Raw genomic sequence first — 16100 nt, 5'->3', positions numbered from 1 at the left:
TGGTAGACGATTGCATGCCCATGTACCTTATACTGTGTGACACCTGAAAACCCTATAATAGTGAGGGGATACGACCACCGGCTCCCTGCACTTAATACAGACGGAGTCAGGGTCACCTAGAATCAAGCCAGCAAGGAAACAGAAATAAAGGAAAAAGACTTATCTGAGGAATCAGCAGTAGCAGCCTCCAGCAGTGAACAACTCATCCAGGAAGAAGTATAAACCGCAAAGTGAGGCAGTATGGGAGGGAATATAAAGGGAGACAATTAGTGTAAATAGGTGACAGCTGGGAGAAAGAAAGGAGATGACAAAGTGAAACCAAAACAAAGAACGTCATGCAAGAGGTAGAGAAGAACGTCTAACAGACCTTCTCACAGAACTGGCGGTGACAGCAGCCTTTCAAAAGCTTTATTAAATGCCCGAACACCGAACTCGAACCCAAACTTTTCCAGCAAAGTTCGGGTTCGGGTCCGGGTACCCACTCGCAAAGTTCGGTATGGACCCGAACTTTACAGTTGGGGTTTGCTCAAAACTACTCATATTCAATGATTTTCAACTTTATGATTCAGTTGTACCATCATGTTATCAATTGTGCCTATACAATCTTCCCTGCCCATCTCATTTAAGCATTCCCTTAGCCGATATAGTGATACAGGATACTTATCTAATAAAAGTTTGGTAGCGGATAGTCCTCTGTTCCTTGCCTCATCCTCAATCTCTGTCACTGTACTGTTGGATGCTTTCCCAAGCAATTCTCCCAGCAGTTTCCAATTTAGTTCTACAGGACTTTTGGTATCGAGCAAATTGCAAAGTGTTAATAGTGTAGCGCCTTCAAGCCAACGTGTGCTACAATCCATTCCAAGGCTGGACAGCATTCTTGGGTCATGCTGTGGGAACAATAACTCCCATGGATGTATATTCCACTTACCACAAAGAGATGCATTCTTTTTTTCGGCTTCCAAAATCTGCTTAAAACTAAATCCACTAAGTTCTTCTACTATGCCTGCTGACCGAACAGAGCCTACAAACGTAGCTACTTCAGAAGTGATGGTCAGATTGCGCAGCTCTGTGGGACAAAGATGAAGTTTCTCATAGTGCTGCTCATGCTCATTCCTAAGAAGGATTTCAACTTCCTTTCCTACCTTCTCCAAGAGGTGGTAACAGTCTCCCTCTGCTTCCTTCAATCTCCAACCCCCAATCAAGTATAAATTTCTCCTGTCTTCTGACACCTCAACCCTCAACTGAGCCTTTGTAACTACAAGTGCTCCTTCCTTCCAAAGCTGGCATCTGTCTGTACCAAACATGTGCAAAAGCTGGATCTGAAATCGACCAACTAAAAAATGGCTAAACAGTCCTCTGCCGTTGATCCAGCGATATCCAATACCTTGCATATTTTCACATCCCCCAAGTCTTTCTGGTCCTCTCTTTTTCAGCCAGCCAGGCACCACAAATTCCTCTTCTTGTGTTTTAAAAACAAGCTGAAATGCTTCCAGTAACTCCAGTACATCTTTCAGGTCTACTTCACCATTTGTCACGTTCAAGGCAGCAGCAATTTCTTGTGAACTCCACCGTTCTTTATTTGTTCCAGATGCTGGGCTAAGTGCAAAGTTGCCAAATATGCCAAAGATGTCTTGTAGCAACCAGTTCAAATCGAAGATAATTAAATCAAAAGCAAGATTTCTAGGACTGGAGGTGGCATCAAGATGCAGTTCAGTAGTGATATTTTTGCAAGGCTTTGTGGCTGAGTGTTTTCCTTGTAAAAAGTATTGAGGCAGGTATAATAGCTGTCAGAAAGAAATATACATAAGCAAATGAGATACTTAAATATTCTAAAACAATTCTGAAGTAGAGCAAACGTTTTACACACCATTTCTTTGCGTAAAATCCTAAATACAAGATTTCATATCCTATCAAATTCAATCAAATGCTGTTGACTGCCAACCAATAGATAATTTCATCACCAGTGAATACATCCGAAGAACACTATAAGTGGGGACCCTATACTTGTCACTAGCAATGAAAAGGTGACTACAGATTTCTAACTTAAGAGTACTTTCACACTTGCGTTAAACTTTTCCGGTATTGAGTTCCGTCCTAGGGGCTCAATATCGGAAAAAAACTGATCAGCTTTATCCTAATACATTCTGAATCTAGAGCAATCCGTTCAGTTTGCATCAGGATGTCTTGAGTTCAGTCACTGTACGGTTTTTCTCCGTCCAAAATTCTGGAACACTTGCCGGAATGCCAGCATTATTTTACATTGAAATGCATTAATGCTTGATCCGCCCCTAAGTGTTCCGGAAAAACTGAACTTGTTTTGCGGTCTGCGCAGACCTTTAAAAATGTGAAAAAGATAAATACCGGATCCGTTTTTCCGGATGACAACCTTAGAGACGGATCCCGTATTGCAATGCATTTGTGAGACGTATCCGCATCCGTATACAAATGGTATCCGTTTGCATACAGATTGCCGGCGACGGAACTGCCTGCCGGAATCCAGCAATGCAAGTGTAAAAGTACCCTAAGGCTGAGTTTACTGCATTGAGCTTTCTGTTCTTTTGATCCATCAGAAGAACAAATACCTTCCTGCAGGTGTGTAGACTAAGGCTAGTTTCACGCTAGCGCTTGTATATCCGGCAGTGAACAGCCTGCTAGATCTCTCTGCAAGCTACAGCGTTGCCATCCAGCCCCATTAACTATAATAGAGACTGGTGGAGATATGGTCGCAACCCGGCCGGACGAAAACAGGGTTAATGGGGCCGGGCGCCAAAAACTGTAGCTTCTGGCAATGTTGCAATGCAGAGAGATATATCAGGTAGTTTATCTGCTGAAACAGCCTGCCAGATATACAAGTGCTAGTGTGAAATTAACCTAACTAATCCGTCTTATTTTGAGCATCAGTTGTAATCAGTTTGCATCAGTTCTGTCAGACATCAGTTATTTTTGATCATCAGTTTGCGTCAGTTCCATCAGACATCAGTTATTTTATTAAGGAGAAATGCATGCAGTACTCTTTCTCCAGTCAAAAATTACTGATGACAGAATTAATGCAAACTGATCACAAGTGATGCTCAAAATAAGACGGAGCAGTTATTGTCACGGACATACTGAGACATCTGGACATTCCCGCGACAGGTGGCAGGAAATCTGTGAGACTGGCAACACGTGGTTTGATCTGACATGTTTTCCTTTTGGATCAAATGACATCTGTGTTGTTTATTGTGCTTGCCACACCTTCTTTCCCCAGGTGTGGCTATTGTGGTAATTTATTGTTGTTTCTCCCACTATGATATGCGGTTCATAGCTTCTGTTGGACTTGTGGTTAGCTTGTGTTTGGTTCTCAGCTGAGTTCCTGGTGCTACCAAAGCTTCATTGAAGAAAAGTGTTTCCTCTCCCTTTTGTATTTTGTTTATATGTGTGTGTTGCCTTTCCCTGTTTGTCATTAGGCCTGAGGGAGACTCCTGTTCGTCCTTCCCTTTGGAGGAACAGGTAGACTCAGTCCTGACATTAGTTCCAGGGTCCTATAGGGTAAGATAGGATTCTAGGTATACGGTGTATGAAATTGCCTACCTTTGGGGCCTGTTCATACTGGAAGTCTGTCAGGACTGGAGTAAGGGTTTTCTCTAGGACAGGCATCCTCAAACTGCGGCCCTCCAGCTGTTGCAAAACTACAACTCCCAGCATGCCCGAACAGCCTACAGGTATCAGCCTACAGCAGGGCATTGTGGGAATTGTAGTTTTACAACAGCTGGAGGGCCGCAGTTTGAGGATGCCCGCTCTAGGAGGTGTCCATCTTCCTTACCTAGTTTCCAGGCCTTATTCCGGTATCCCCTTTCCCTCCTATGCTCGGTGTGGTGCTTTCCTTCCACACACAAGCTTGATAGTTATTTTTCATTTTTCAGTTTTTCTGACAGATCAGAAAAATGGAAAGTTAAACACAGGCGTGTATGAGACTAACTGGTTAAAGAGGACCTGTCAACTCTCCTGACGTGTCTATTTTAATAGTTTAATGCATTCCCTGTGTAATAATAATTCTGGAGCATCTATTCTTATGTCGGTATGTTGTGCCATTCCTTTATTATTTCTACTAGAAGTTTTGAATGAATTGCCAGCAGTCTGCAGTAAGGGTACAGAGGGTTGGTAACCAGTTGGGGGGGGGGGGGGGGGGGGAGGTGTACCTGCATAGACTGAAACTGGCAGCACTGATTAGATAGAGTGAGTCTGTGCAGGTAGAGTGAGTCTGTGCACCCCCAACTGGTTACCACCCTTTGTACCCTTACTGCAGACTGCTAGCAATTCATTTATAACTTCTAGAAGAAATAATAAAGGAATGGCACAACATAAGAATAGATGATCCAGAATTGTTATTACATGGGAAATGCATAAAGCTATTAAAACAAACATGTCAAAAGTGGTGAAAGGTTCTCTTTAAGGCCGAGTTCACACTTCGGTTATTTGGTCAGTTATTTCCTTCAACACCAAATCACGTACCCTAAAAGTTAAAAGTAGTGTTAAAAGGTTGAGCCTGACATAAAAAAATTACTCCTCAGGCAACTATAGGTGTGTACTAGGTGTAGTACAACCAGAAATGTTGCAATTGTGTGTTTTTCCTTCCCTCTGTATCATTTCTGTACATATACATCTGGAGCTGCATGCCCTTTTCTTCTGACCAATCAAATATCACCCCCCCCCATGCTTCTGCCACTCCCCTCTCACAGCATTAGTCTTACACATGGGCAGAGACCGAGTGACTGCAGAATCAACCCCTTCTTTTCTGTGCCTTCATTTACTGTGCTACCTTTACTGACCCACCATTTACAGAAAGCCTGCAGACAGGGAAAGGAGGACCACATGATGATGGAAGGCGAGGAAGAGGCAACCTTTTTTATAAGCTATATTGAAAAGTTTCACATATATATATATATGCACTATTGTACCATGTTCTGTATGCAATAAAAAATTATAATGACAGGCACACTTTAAAGAGAACCTGTCAGCATATTCATGTTGTCTTAACTACAGGTCACGTTAAATACAGACACTCTACCTCATTATAATTAACTATGTTTAACACTGCACCAAACCAAGGCATTTTGTAGAATAAACGAGTATTTCCTAGAAAGCAATCTATTTATTTAAAAGCTTATGGATATTTAAAGGGGTATTCTGGGTGTAAAAAGTTATCCCCTATCCAAAGGATAGATGTTAGAGCAGTGGGGGAATGAGAAGACAACGAGAATCCTGTACCCTATGGGGCCCCCGAAACTAATGGAGCAACAGGTCGGAGCATACACACTGCTGCTCCATTCATCTCTATGACACATGCCCGACTTGCTACTCGATTCATTACTGGGGCCCCCCTTCTTATGATTGGTAGGGGTCCCAGCTGTTGGACCCCCAGTGATCTTCCTGTGGGGAATAACTTGCTATAACCAGAATACCTCTTTAATAGTGAAGTGTCTGATGCATCAATAGAAATTTACTGTACATAGGTTTTAATGGTATAGGCTAATTACTCATGAGAAATGTGCAGTTTCTAAGAATTATTTTGTAGTGCTTGGCTAAATGCTGTTTGTACCTCAGATATGTTATGCAGATATTCTACAGCTGTTAGAAGAGTGCTTGGGCAGACTGGATTTGACAACACCTGTTGAACCCCCTCAGCAAACTCTTTCCAGTGCTGAAAGCGTACCTGAATAAGAGAAAAAAAGATGAAATGCAAAGACAACAGGGCAGGTTCATTAATGTATTTTTCAACAATGTTTGAAAAAGTGGGCAGGAGTCCCAGACCATGTAACTCATTCACTACAGCATTCCAAAACTTTTCCTTTAAATAGAAAAGGCCAGGTCTATAGCTCAAATACAGTACAAAGGAATGTCTATAAGCTTTTATGTCTGCCATATAAAAGTAGAGGAGACAGTGGAGGAGATTTATCAAACTAGTGTAAAGTAGAAATGGCTTTGTTGCCCACAAGGTGGACTCTAGTTGCTATGGGCAACTAAGCCTGTTCTACTTTCGACCAATTTGATAAATTTCCACCAGTATGCACAAAATTCTGCAAATGCTAAATTGTACTTGCAATTGTCACTTGAGAGGTGGGGACCAATCTTTTGTGCAACATTTAATATAGAAAGAATAAGAGAGAATGATAACTTTTCCATTTGTTATAGAACCAATGATGGAAAAGATCACTTTAAAGGAGAAAACCATTTAAAAAGAATCTGTCACCATAAAATACAGTGTACTCTGCAGGCAGCATGTTATAGAGCAGGAGGAGCTGAGAAGATTCATATGTGGTTGTGTGGGAAAAATATTCAGTATAACCGATCATTTATAAATTTATATCTCTGCTATTTCTGATTTCATTGATCACTGGGGAGGTGTTATCAGTGACTGACAGATATCTATGTATAGACACTTACACACAGTAATGCTATCAATCACTGATAACACCTCCTCTGTGTACAGCTATCTTTGTATACACACTTACAAAGAGAATGCTATCAATCACTGATAACAAACACCTCATCTGTGTAGAGCTATCAGTGACTGACAGTTACCTCTGTATACACACTTTACACAGAGAATACTATCAATCGCTGATAACACTTCCCCTGTGTAAAGTTATGAATGACTGACAGCTATCTCTGTCTTACACAGAGAATGCTATCAATCACTGATAACACCTCCCCGTATACAACTATCAGTGACTAACAGCTATGTATACATGTTTACACAGAGAATGCTATTAATCACTGATAACACCTTCCTTGTATAAAGTTATCAGTGACCGACAGCTATCTCTGTATACACACTTAAACATAGAATGCTATCACTCACTGAATAACACCTCTCCTGTGTGCAACTATCAGTGACTGACAGCTATCTCTGTATACACACTTACAAAGAGAATGCTATCAATTACTGATAACACCTCTCCTGTGTACAGCTATCAGTGACTGACCGTTATCCCTGTATACACTATTACACAGGGAATGCTTCCAATCACTAGTAACACCTCCTCCATGTACAACTGAAGTCAGAAAAAGCAGATATCAATGTATAAATTACAAGTTTTACTGAATTGATTCCCACAAAACTAGACATCAATCAGCAAAGCTTCTCCTGCGCTATAACATACTTCATGCAGACTGCACCGCATTTCATGGTGACCTCCGAAACACACCCCAAACTAGAGTAAGCGGTGTGTATAGGTCAAAGAGTAGTCCTCGTAATACATTTTACTGCTGGTTTGTCGGAGCACAGCATTGGAAAGCAAGTGAGTATGAAGATAAAAATTATTTAATTGGATTCAGCGACATTCGCCAGATCCGGCACTGCTGGATCAGAATAATAGGGCCCGCCGGAGATTCGCACGCATTCCGGCAGACATGCGGAGAACAGGCCAGACACAAACCGCTGCATGCTGCAGCCGATTCTCCACTTGTCAGAACAACTATGCCGGGGTTTCACACTGGAGGTGTGAAGTAGCTTTACTCTAGTTTGGGGGGGTGTTTTGGAGCTGACAGATTCCCTTTAAAATGATCTTCTGATATGTCACAAATAAAACTGAGATTTCGTTGGTGAAGTCTGTGCTATTTAACTGCCATTGATTTCCAGAATACAAGGGCTCTATACAGTGCTCTCTACATATCATAATAACAGGCACATGAACTTAGAAGCCTCCACACATCAGTATTCACCTTCTTTGAGCGCAAATAAGAGACCCACTCCATTATCAGATGACAAATCTCTGGAACAGCTTCTTCTGTTGAGTTCTATGGTTGCAAACATAACATGTAGATTAACTTGCTGTTTATATAAAAATTCTGGATGTCCAACAATAACTAGCTCTTTTAAAGAGTACCTGTCAGCTCTCTTGACTTTTTTAGTACCTACTTGCATTCCCCATATAATAACAATTATGGAGCATATTTTCATGTTTGCTTCTAGAAATTTATGAATGAATTGCTAGCAGGTCCAACTGGGTGTTACAAGGTAGGTGTCTGCACAATCTGTGCTGCCAGTGTCAGACTTTGCAGGGATACACCCCCTAGTTGCACTTGCTGGTAATTCATTTATAAATTTCTAGAAGGAATAACAGAGGAATAGCACAACATAGAGTCATAAGAACAGATGCTCCACAATTGTTGTTGCATGGGGAATGCAAGCATTAACTAAAACAGACATGTTAGGAGAAGTGACAGGTCCATTGTATAGTGGCTGTGCTTGGTATCACAGCTGAGCTCCATTCACTTCAACGGGGCTGAGCTGTGCCTAGGCAATTTGACCTATGAATGTGACGTCACTGGCCTAGGGAAAGCTGTGAGAAGACTGCGGCCAGTGCCTTCTTAAACAGCCAATAGGCCATGTCCTGGATGTCAGACCCGCACAGATCAGATACTGATGGCCTATCCAAAGGATAGGTCATCAGTTAAAAAGTCTCAGAAAACCCCTTTAATGTTATTCTGCGGTTCAGTGCAAGTATGAAGATACAAAATGTTATTTGTTATGTTTTACTGCTTTCAAAAATTAAAAATCTTTTTTAAAAATTTAAATACATTATTTTTTTTAAAAGATTGCTTTGTGACACCCATAACTTTAATATTTGTCTGCTGATGGAGCTGTGTGAGGGCTCAGTTTTTGCTACGCTAAAGTTTTTATTGATAAGATTTTAGGATAAATGTAACCTTCTGTTCATATGTTATTCAATTTTTTTTTTAAAATATGTCTTAATATTTTTCAAAACTGTATTCAATAGGTTTTCACATTTGTTTAGTCCTCTTAGGGGACTTGAACCTGTGATCGCTTGATCTATTTACTGTAATATTCATGCATTACAGTGTATAGGGATTTTTCACAGGCACTTCAGAAGGTCCCCAGTTGCAAACAACTGCATTCACAGGGTGCCAATTGGAAGGTAGGGGGTGTGTCCTCCCTCTGTCTCTAATACTTAGATGCTGTGGTCACTATTGACCGCAGCATCTAAAGGGTTAAACAGACAGGAATGAAGTAAACATGCCAGGGGTAAAAATATATATAGCTATGCTATGGGGAAAATAAAAATTTAAATAATAAAAAAAGGTGGTCTGCCATCATTCTACTATGTTTCTATAACTTTGCTATACAAACTGTTACCTGCAAGACCTGTGAAATTGTCTTTGAAAGAGGTTCTCTGATGGAATTCACATCACTCATGTTTCTGCAGTTTAGGGAGAAAAACTGCACCTGAAAGCAGCTGAATAATTCAGACTCTCTCTTCATCACATTTTTATAAAATTGTGTAGCTGTAATGAAATTAATAAAAAAAATACAAATTATGAAATGCGCAATTGCTGATTTTAGGTTGAAAATGTTCAATGTCTTTACTCTGAATGCTTACGGTGTGGTTATGAATATACGCTGCCTCTCGCGACAAAAAAAAAAAGGTCACACACTCTAATATTTCGTTAGACCGCCTTTAGCTTTGATTACGGCACGCATTCGCTGTGGCACTGTTTCGATAAGCTTCTGCAATGTCACAAGATTTATTTCCATCCAGTGTTGCATTCATTTTTCACCAAGATCTTGCATTGATGATGGTAGAGTTTGACTGCTGCGCAAAGCCTTCTCCAGCACATCCCAGATTCTCAATGGGGTTAAGGTCTGGACACTGTGGTGGCCAATCCATGTGTGAAAATTATGTCTCATGCTCCCTGAACCACTCTTTCACAATTGGAACCCGATGATTCCTGGCATTGTCATCTTGGAATATGCACGTGCCATCAGGGAAGAAAAAATCCATCGATAGAATAACTTGGTCATTCAGTATGTTCAGGTAGTCAGCTGACCTCATTCTTGGAGCACATACTGTTGCTGAACCTAGACCTGACCAATTGTAGCAACCACAGATCATAGCACTGCCCCCACAGGCTTGTACAGTAGGCACTAGGCATGATGGGTGGATCACTTCATCTGCCTCGCTTCTTACCCTGATGTGCCCATCACTCTGGAACAGGGTAAATCTGGACTTATCAGACCACATGACCTTCTTCCATTGCTCCAGAGTCCAATCTTTATGCTCCCTAGCAAATTGAAGCCTTTTTTTCTGGTTTGCCTCACTGATTAGTGGTTTTCTTACGGCTACATAGCTGTTCAGTCCCAATCCCTTGAGTTCCCTTTGCATTGTGCGTGTGGAAATGCTCTTACTTTCACTATTAAACATAGCCCAGAGTTCTACTGTTGTTTTTCTTCGATTTGATTTCACCAAACGTTTTAAGTGATCGCCGATCACGATCATTCAGGATTTTTTTCCTGCCACATTTCTTCCTCGAATACGATGGGTCCCCATCATCCTTCCAGTTTTTAATAATGCGTTGGACAGTTCTTTACCCAATTTTAGTAGTTTCTGCAATCTCCTTAGATGTTTTCTCTTCTTGATGCATGCCAATGATTTGACCCTTCTCAAACAGACTAACCTCTTTTCCACGACCACGAGAGGTGTCTTTTGACATGGTTGTTTAAGAAATGAGAAGCAACTCATTGCACCAGTTGGGGTTAAATAACTTGCTGCCAGCTGAAAGATAATCGCCCATGCAGTAATTATCCAATAGGAGGCTCATACCTATTTGCTTAGTTACAGTCAGGTCCATAAATATTGGGACATCAAATCAATTGTAACATTTTTGGCTCTATACACCACCAAAATGGATTTGAAATGAAACGAACAAGATGTGCTTTAACTGCAGACTGTCAGCTTTAATTTGAGGGGATTTACATCCAAATCAGATGAACGGTGTAGGGATTACAACAGTTTGCATATGTGCCTCCCACTTGTTAAGGGACCAAAAGTAGTGGGACAATTGGCTTCTCAGCTGTTCCATGGCCAGGTGTGTGTTATTCCCTCATTATCCCAATTACAATGAGCAGATAAAAGGTCCAGAGTTCATTTCAAGTGTGCTATTTGCATTTGGAATCTGTTCTTAAAAAGAAGGAACGCACCGGTGAGCTCAGCAACACCAACAGACCTGGAAGACCACGGAAAACTCTTTCCCTGGTGAAGAAAACACCCTTCACAACAGTTGGCCAGATCAAGAACACTCTCCAGGAGGTAGGTGTATGTGTGTTAAAGATAACAATCAAGAGAAGACTTCACCAGAGTCAATACAGAGGGTTCACCACAAGATGTAAACCATTGGTGAGCCTCAAAAACAGGAAGGCCAGATTAGAGTTTGCCAAACGACATCTAAAAAAGCCTTCACAGTTCTGGAACAACATCCTATGGACAGATGAGACCAAGATCAACTTATACCAGAGTGATGGGAAGAGAAGAGTATGGAGAAGGAAAGGAACTGCTCATGATCCTAAGCATACCACCTTATCAGTGAAGCATGGTGGTGGTAGTGTCATGGCCTGGGCATGTATGGCTGCCAATGGAACTGGTTCTCTTGTATTTATTGATGATGTGACTGCTGACAAAAGCAGCAGGATGAATTCTGAAGTGTTTCGGGCAATATTATCTGCTCATATTCAGCCAAATGCTTCAGAACCCATTGGACAGTGCTTTATGTGCAGATGGACAATGACCCAAAGCATACTGCAAAAGCAACCAAAGAGTTTTTTAGGGGAAAGAAGTGGAATGTTATGCAATGGCCAAGTCAATCACCTGACCTGAATCCGATTGAGCATGCATTTCACTTGCTGAAGACAAAACTGAAGGGAAAATGCCCCAAGAACAAGCAGGAACTGAAGACAGTTGCAGTAGAGGCCTGGCAAAGCATTACCAGGGATGAAACCCAGCGTCTGGTGATGTATATGCGTTCCAGACTTCAGGCTGTAATTGACTGCAAAGGATTTGCAACCAAGTATTAAAAAGTGAAAGTTTGATTTATGATTATTATTCTGTCCCATTACTTTTAGTTCCTTAACAAGTGGGAGGCACATATGCAAACTGTTGTAATTCATACACCGTTCACCTGATTTGTATGTAGATACCCTTAAATTAAAGCTGACAGTCTGCAGTTAAAGCACATCTTGTTCGTTTCATTTCAAATCCATTGTGGTGTTGTATAGAGCCAAAAATGTTAGAATTGTGTCGATGTCCCAATATTTATGGACCTGACTGTAAATCCAGATGGACACTGTACATTAACAAATGTACTGCACGCTGACCTAGTAATATACTTAACAGAAAGTATATGTACTGCACGCTGACCTAGTTACTTACTTAACAGAAAGATGTTGTAAATGATATATCCTTTTGACAACAATCAACTAATCACTAAAAGTAGAGATCTGGATTCCTTATGTGCATGACTACTCCTGTATTACTGGAGCTAATAGTCCAAAATTGTGGTGACAGATTCCCTTTAAAGAGTAACTAAACTTTTGAATACATTTTTGTTAACATGTCCCTAATAACACTTTTTGTAATATAGTTTAATGTTTTTGCATTTTTATTACATTTTTCCCTCCTTAAAGCGCATGTTTCTCTGTATTCTTAAAATCTACTTCTCTTTACCCCACTGACTGCTCAGCGGCATACGGAATTTTACGTACATTTTTATCAATAGGGTCACACCGCAGTGAGTACGGGCAGGAGCGCATGTTGCTGCTCCTGCCTGTGCTGCCCGGAGGATTACTAACTCCTGGCACAGCACATGGGTACCCTGTACCCATGTACTATGCCAGGATTAGCTGAGTGGAGCGGACCCCTAATTTTGCCTGCTTCGCTAATCTAAAAGTCGTCTCTTAGTTTAGTGAAGCAGGCACAGGCAGGAGCCCGCTCCGCTCAGCTAATCCTGGCATAGCACATGGTATGGTAGTGAGCCAAATTAGGGGGACTGGTAGGTAGAAATACCCTCCAGGTCTCGCCTATTTGAAATATACCCTTTTGGGCGCCAATAGCAGTTGATCGTTAATGGTTGGTATTTGGGCTTTGCATTTGTAAAAAGAGCAAATTTTAGGGTGTAGGGGTGTGTATAGAGGTATCAATGTGTGTGGTAAAGACACATATATATATACGCACATATAAAACCTGCACAAAAGATCAAAAGATTGTACACATATAAAAAATCTAAAAAGTCTGCAAAAAGGATTAAAAGATTGTGCACATAGGTAGGATCACTGCAAACCGTCTCGAGTGCCTAAGAGACCGTGTTCTGCAACATCGTACACTGTATAGTATGGTACAGTATGTAAATCAATAGGTTAAAAATCTGTATAAAAGGATACCAATATATATATATTAAAATAATATATTTAAAATAATGTGGTATCGTGGGTTCAGTTACTCACTTCACGGGGGGAGGGGGGGCGGTTTACCAGGATAAGCATAATATACCTGTAAACCGAGTGCCCCCCAGCCTGGATCGCTTGTAGAGTTTTAACGGATGAAGGCAGCCAATCACACGGGTGCTTCTCTTCAAAGGTCTTTATTGCATGTACATATAAATCCGGCCCAACGCGTTTCTTCATCAGGAGCAATCTGATGAAGGGAGGTGCTCCTGATGAAGGGACGTGCCTGTCCCTAAACGCGTTGAGCCAGATTTATATGTACATGCAATAAAGACCTTTGAAGAGAAGCACCCGTGTGATTGGCTGCCTTCATCGTTAAAACTCTACAAGCGATCCAGGCTGGGGGGCATATTTTAAATATATTATTTTAATATATATATATTGGTATCCTTTTATACAGATTTTTAACCTATTGATTTACATACTGTACCATACTATACAGTGTACGATGTTGCAGAACACGGTCTCTTAGGCACTCGAGACGGTTTGCAGTGATCCTACCTATGTGCACAATCTTTTAATCCTTTTTGCAGACTTTTTTTTTTTTTTTTTATATGTGTACAATCTTTTGATCTTTTGTGCAGGTTTTATATGTGCGTATATATATATGTGTCTTTACCACACACATTGATACCTCTATACACACCCCTACACCCTAAAATTTGCTCTTTTTACAAATACAAAGCCCAAATACCAACCATTAACGATCAACTGCTATTGGCGCCCAAAAGGGTATATTTCAAATAGGTGAGACCTGGAGGGTATTTCTACCTACCAGTCCCCCTAATTTGGCTCACTACCATATCCTTTACAGGCAGACACCTATGTCGACCTGACTATACCCGGAGCAGCCTCTAGTATCTAGCACCCTACCTTCTTTCCACTCCACTCCTATAAACCCAAGGCGCCTCAAGTCTTTCAGATCTAGTGGAACCCTTTCCAACAGATCCGTCTGACCCTCACACTTTCTCTCTCTCTCTCTCTCTCTCATAGCACATGGTTACAGGGTAACCATGTGCTATGCCAATTTAGTAAACCTCCGGGGGCACTGGCAGTAGCGGCAATATGCACTCCTGCCTGTACTTATTGAGCTGCGGCCCCATTGATAAAAATGTCAACTAGTCAGCGGTGTACAGAGTATTGCAGATTTTAAGCACAAAGCGAAAAAGTGCGCTTTAGGGAGGGAAAAGTGTAATAAAAATACTAAAACATTATTAATCTATATTACAAAAAGTGTAATTAGGGCATTAGGGACATGCTAACAAAAAAATTCAAACAAAAGTTTTAATTACTTTTTAAGGAGACAGTAAAATATTTACTTACCAATTAATGTACTGTTCTCATGTGGCAGAGTATCGACGTGACTTCCTATCAAGATAACATATGGCTTGGACTGAGAACTGTGAGTCATACTGAGAAATCGGAGCCAAAACATCAACTGAAAAGTGGAATATGTACAAAATATTGAAGAACAGCAAATCAGAGAATGAAAAGAATGATGTAGGAAATTGCATGTCATCTGTTGGTAACTGGCGAAGGGCGCCACTATCAAATTTGTTTTGATGAGACTGTTCAAACAAACTGGTTATCATTTAACCTCTGGATCACCAGAGCACAGCTGCTCAAGGTTTGAGACGCTTGAGTCGCACTCAACTGTGCATGAAAACATAGGAACTGGAGTGCAGAAAAATGTCAAAAGGTGCTCTGGACTGATGAGTAAAAATAAAAAATATTTAACTGTACAAAAGGCAGTTTGTTCAACGAAGAGCTATAGAGCAGTACAATAATAAGTGTCTGCAGGCAACAGTGATGCAGGATGGAGGTTCCTTGCAAGTGTGGGGATGCAAGTGGAGTTGGGGATTTGATTAGGGTTAACGGTGTCCTTAATCCTGAAAAATATAGGCAGATGCTTACTGTATCCATCATGCAGTACTATCAGTGAGGTGTCTGATAGGCTCAAAATTCATTCTGCAGTAGGACAACAACCCCAATCATATAATCAATGTCATTAAGCACTACCTTTAGTGTAAAGAAGAACAAGCAGTCCTGAAAGTGATGATATGGCTCCTACAGAGCCCTGATCTCAATATCATTGAGTCTGTTTGGAATTACATGAAGAGACAAAAGGATCTGAGCAAGCCTACATCCACAGAACATCTGTGGTTTGTTCTCTAAGATGTCTGGAACAACCTCCCTGCCAATTTCCTTAAAAAACTGTGCAAGTATGCCTAGAAGAACTGGTGCTGTGTCACGCACCAGCGGGTGTGAACCCACTGTGCCACGTGTCCTACCTCCTCTAAGGGCGTTGTCTAAGTGAACCCCTCAATCTTCACAGTACCCCTGATGGTGGGGATAGACTTTCCCGAGGGGAACACCAGGTCGCTACTTCTTCAGGAGGATAGGCACACAAGGCAGCTGGTCCAGGCGGACCAGGAGGTACCTGAGAAAGGTACCAGAGGTACAGGCGTCATCAGCAGGCTGAGTCGTAACAAGGAGCAACAGTGCAGGACCGAAGGATGAGGCAGATGCAAAGTGAGACAGGCAATAGGTCAGGGCAGGCGGCACAGGTACAGGTCAGGCAATCCGGGTCGGCAACAGGAGAGTCAAGGCAAGCAGGCAGGGATCAAACAGGTAGCAGAGTTCAGGAATACAAGTACAAGTCAGGAACACAGGAACACAAGCAGATATCAGTAACCTTAGCAGGACACAAGGACCTTGACAATGAAGCATCTGGGAAGGGGGCTGAGCCACTTATATATGCGCAGGAGGGCTAGGATTGGTCAGTGAGGTCACATGACCTAACCCATAAAGCACAGGAAGTGAC

General features: G+C 41.4%; 1 protein-coding gene across 1 annotated transcript in view; it reads right to left on the bottom strand.

Annotated features, from left to right (window-relative positions):
* Positions 1-415: 415 nt before the first annotated feature.
* Positions 416-16100, bottom strand: part of LOC120985552 — a 160642-nt gene continuing 144957 nt past the window's right edge. The window contains exons 12-16 of the mRNA XM_040413559.1: positions 14600-14714; positions 9140-9288; positions 7705-7779; positions 5579-5692; positions 416-1784 (exon numbers count right to left, since the gene is read on the bottom strand). Of these exons, the coding sequence (XP_040269493.1) occupies positions 543-1784; positions 5579-5692; positions 7705-7779; positions 9140-9288; positions 14600-14714 (1695 nt within the window). The 3' untranslated portion in view covers positions 416-542. The remainder of the gene's footprint in view (positions 1785-5578; positions 5693-7704; positions 7780-9139; positions 9289-14599; positions 14715-16100) is intronic.

Source organism: Bufo bufo, chromosome 1 (genome assembly GCF_905171765.1).
Source record: "Bufo bufo chromosome 1, aBufBuf1.1, whole genome shotgun sequence".
NCBI classification, from domain to species: Eukaryota; Metazoa; Chordata; class Amphibia; order Anura; family Bufonidae; genus Bufo; species Bufo bufo.
Note: the sequence above shows the minus strand (reverse complement) of the source record. Positions and strands in the feature narration are given on the sequence as shown.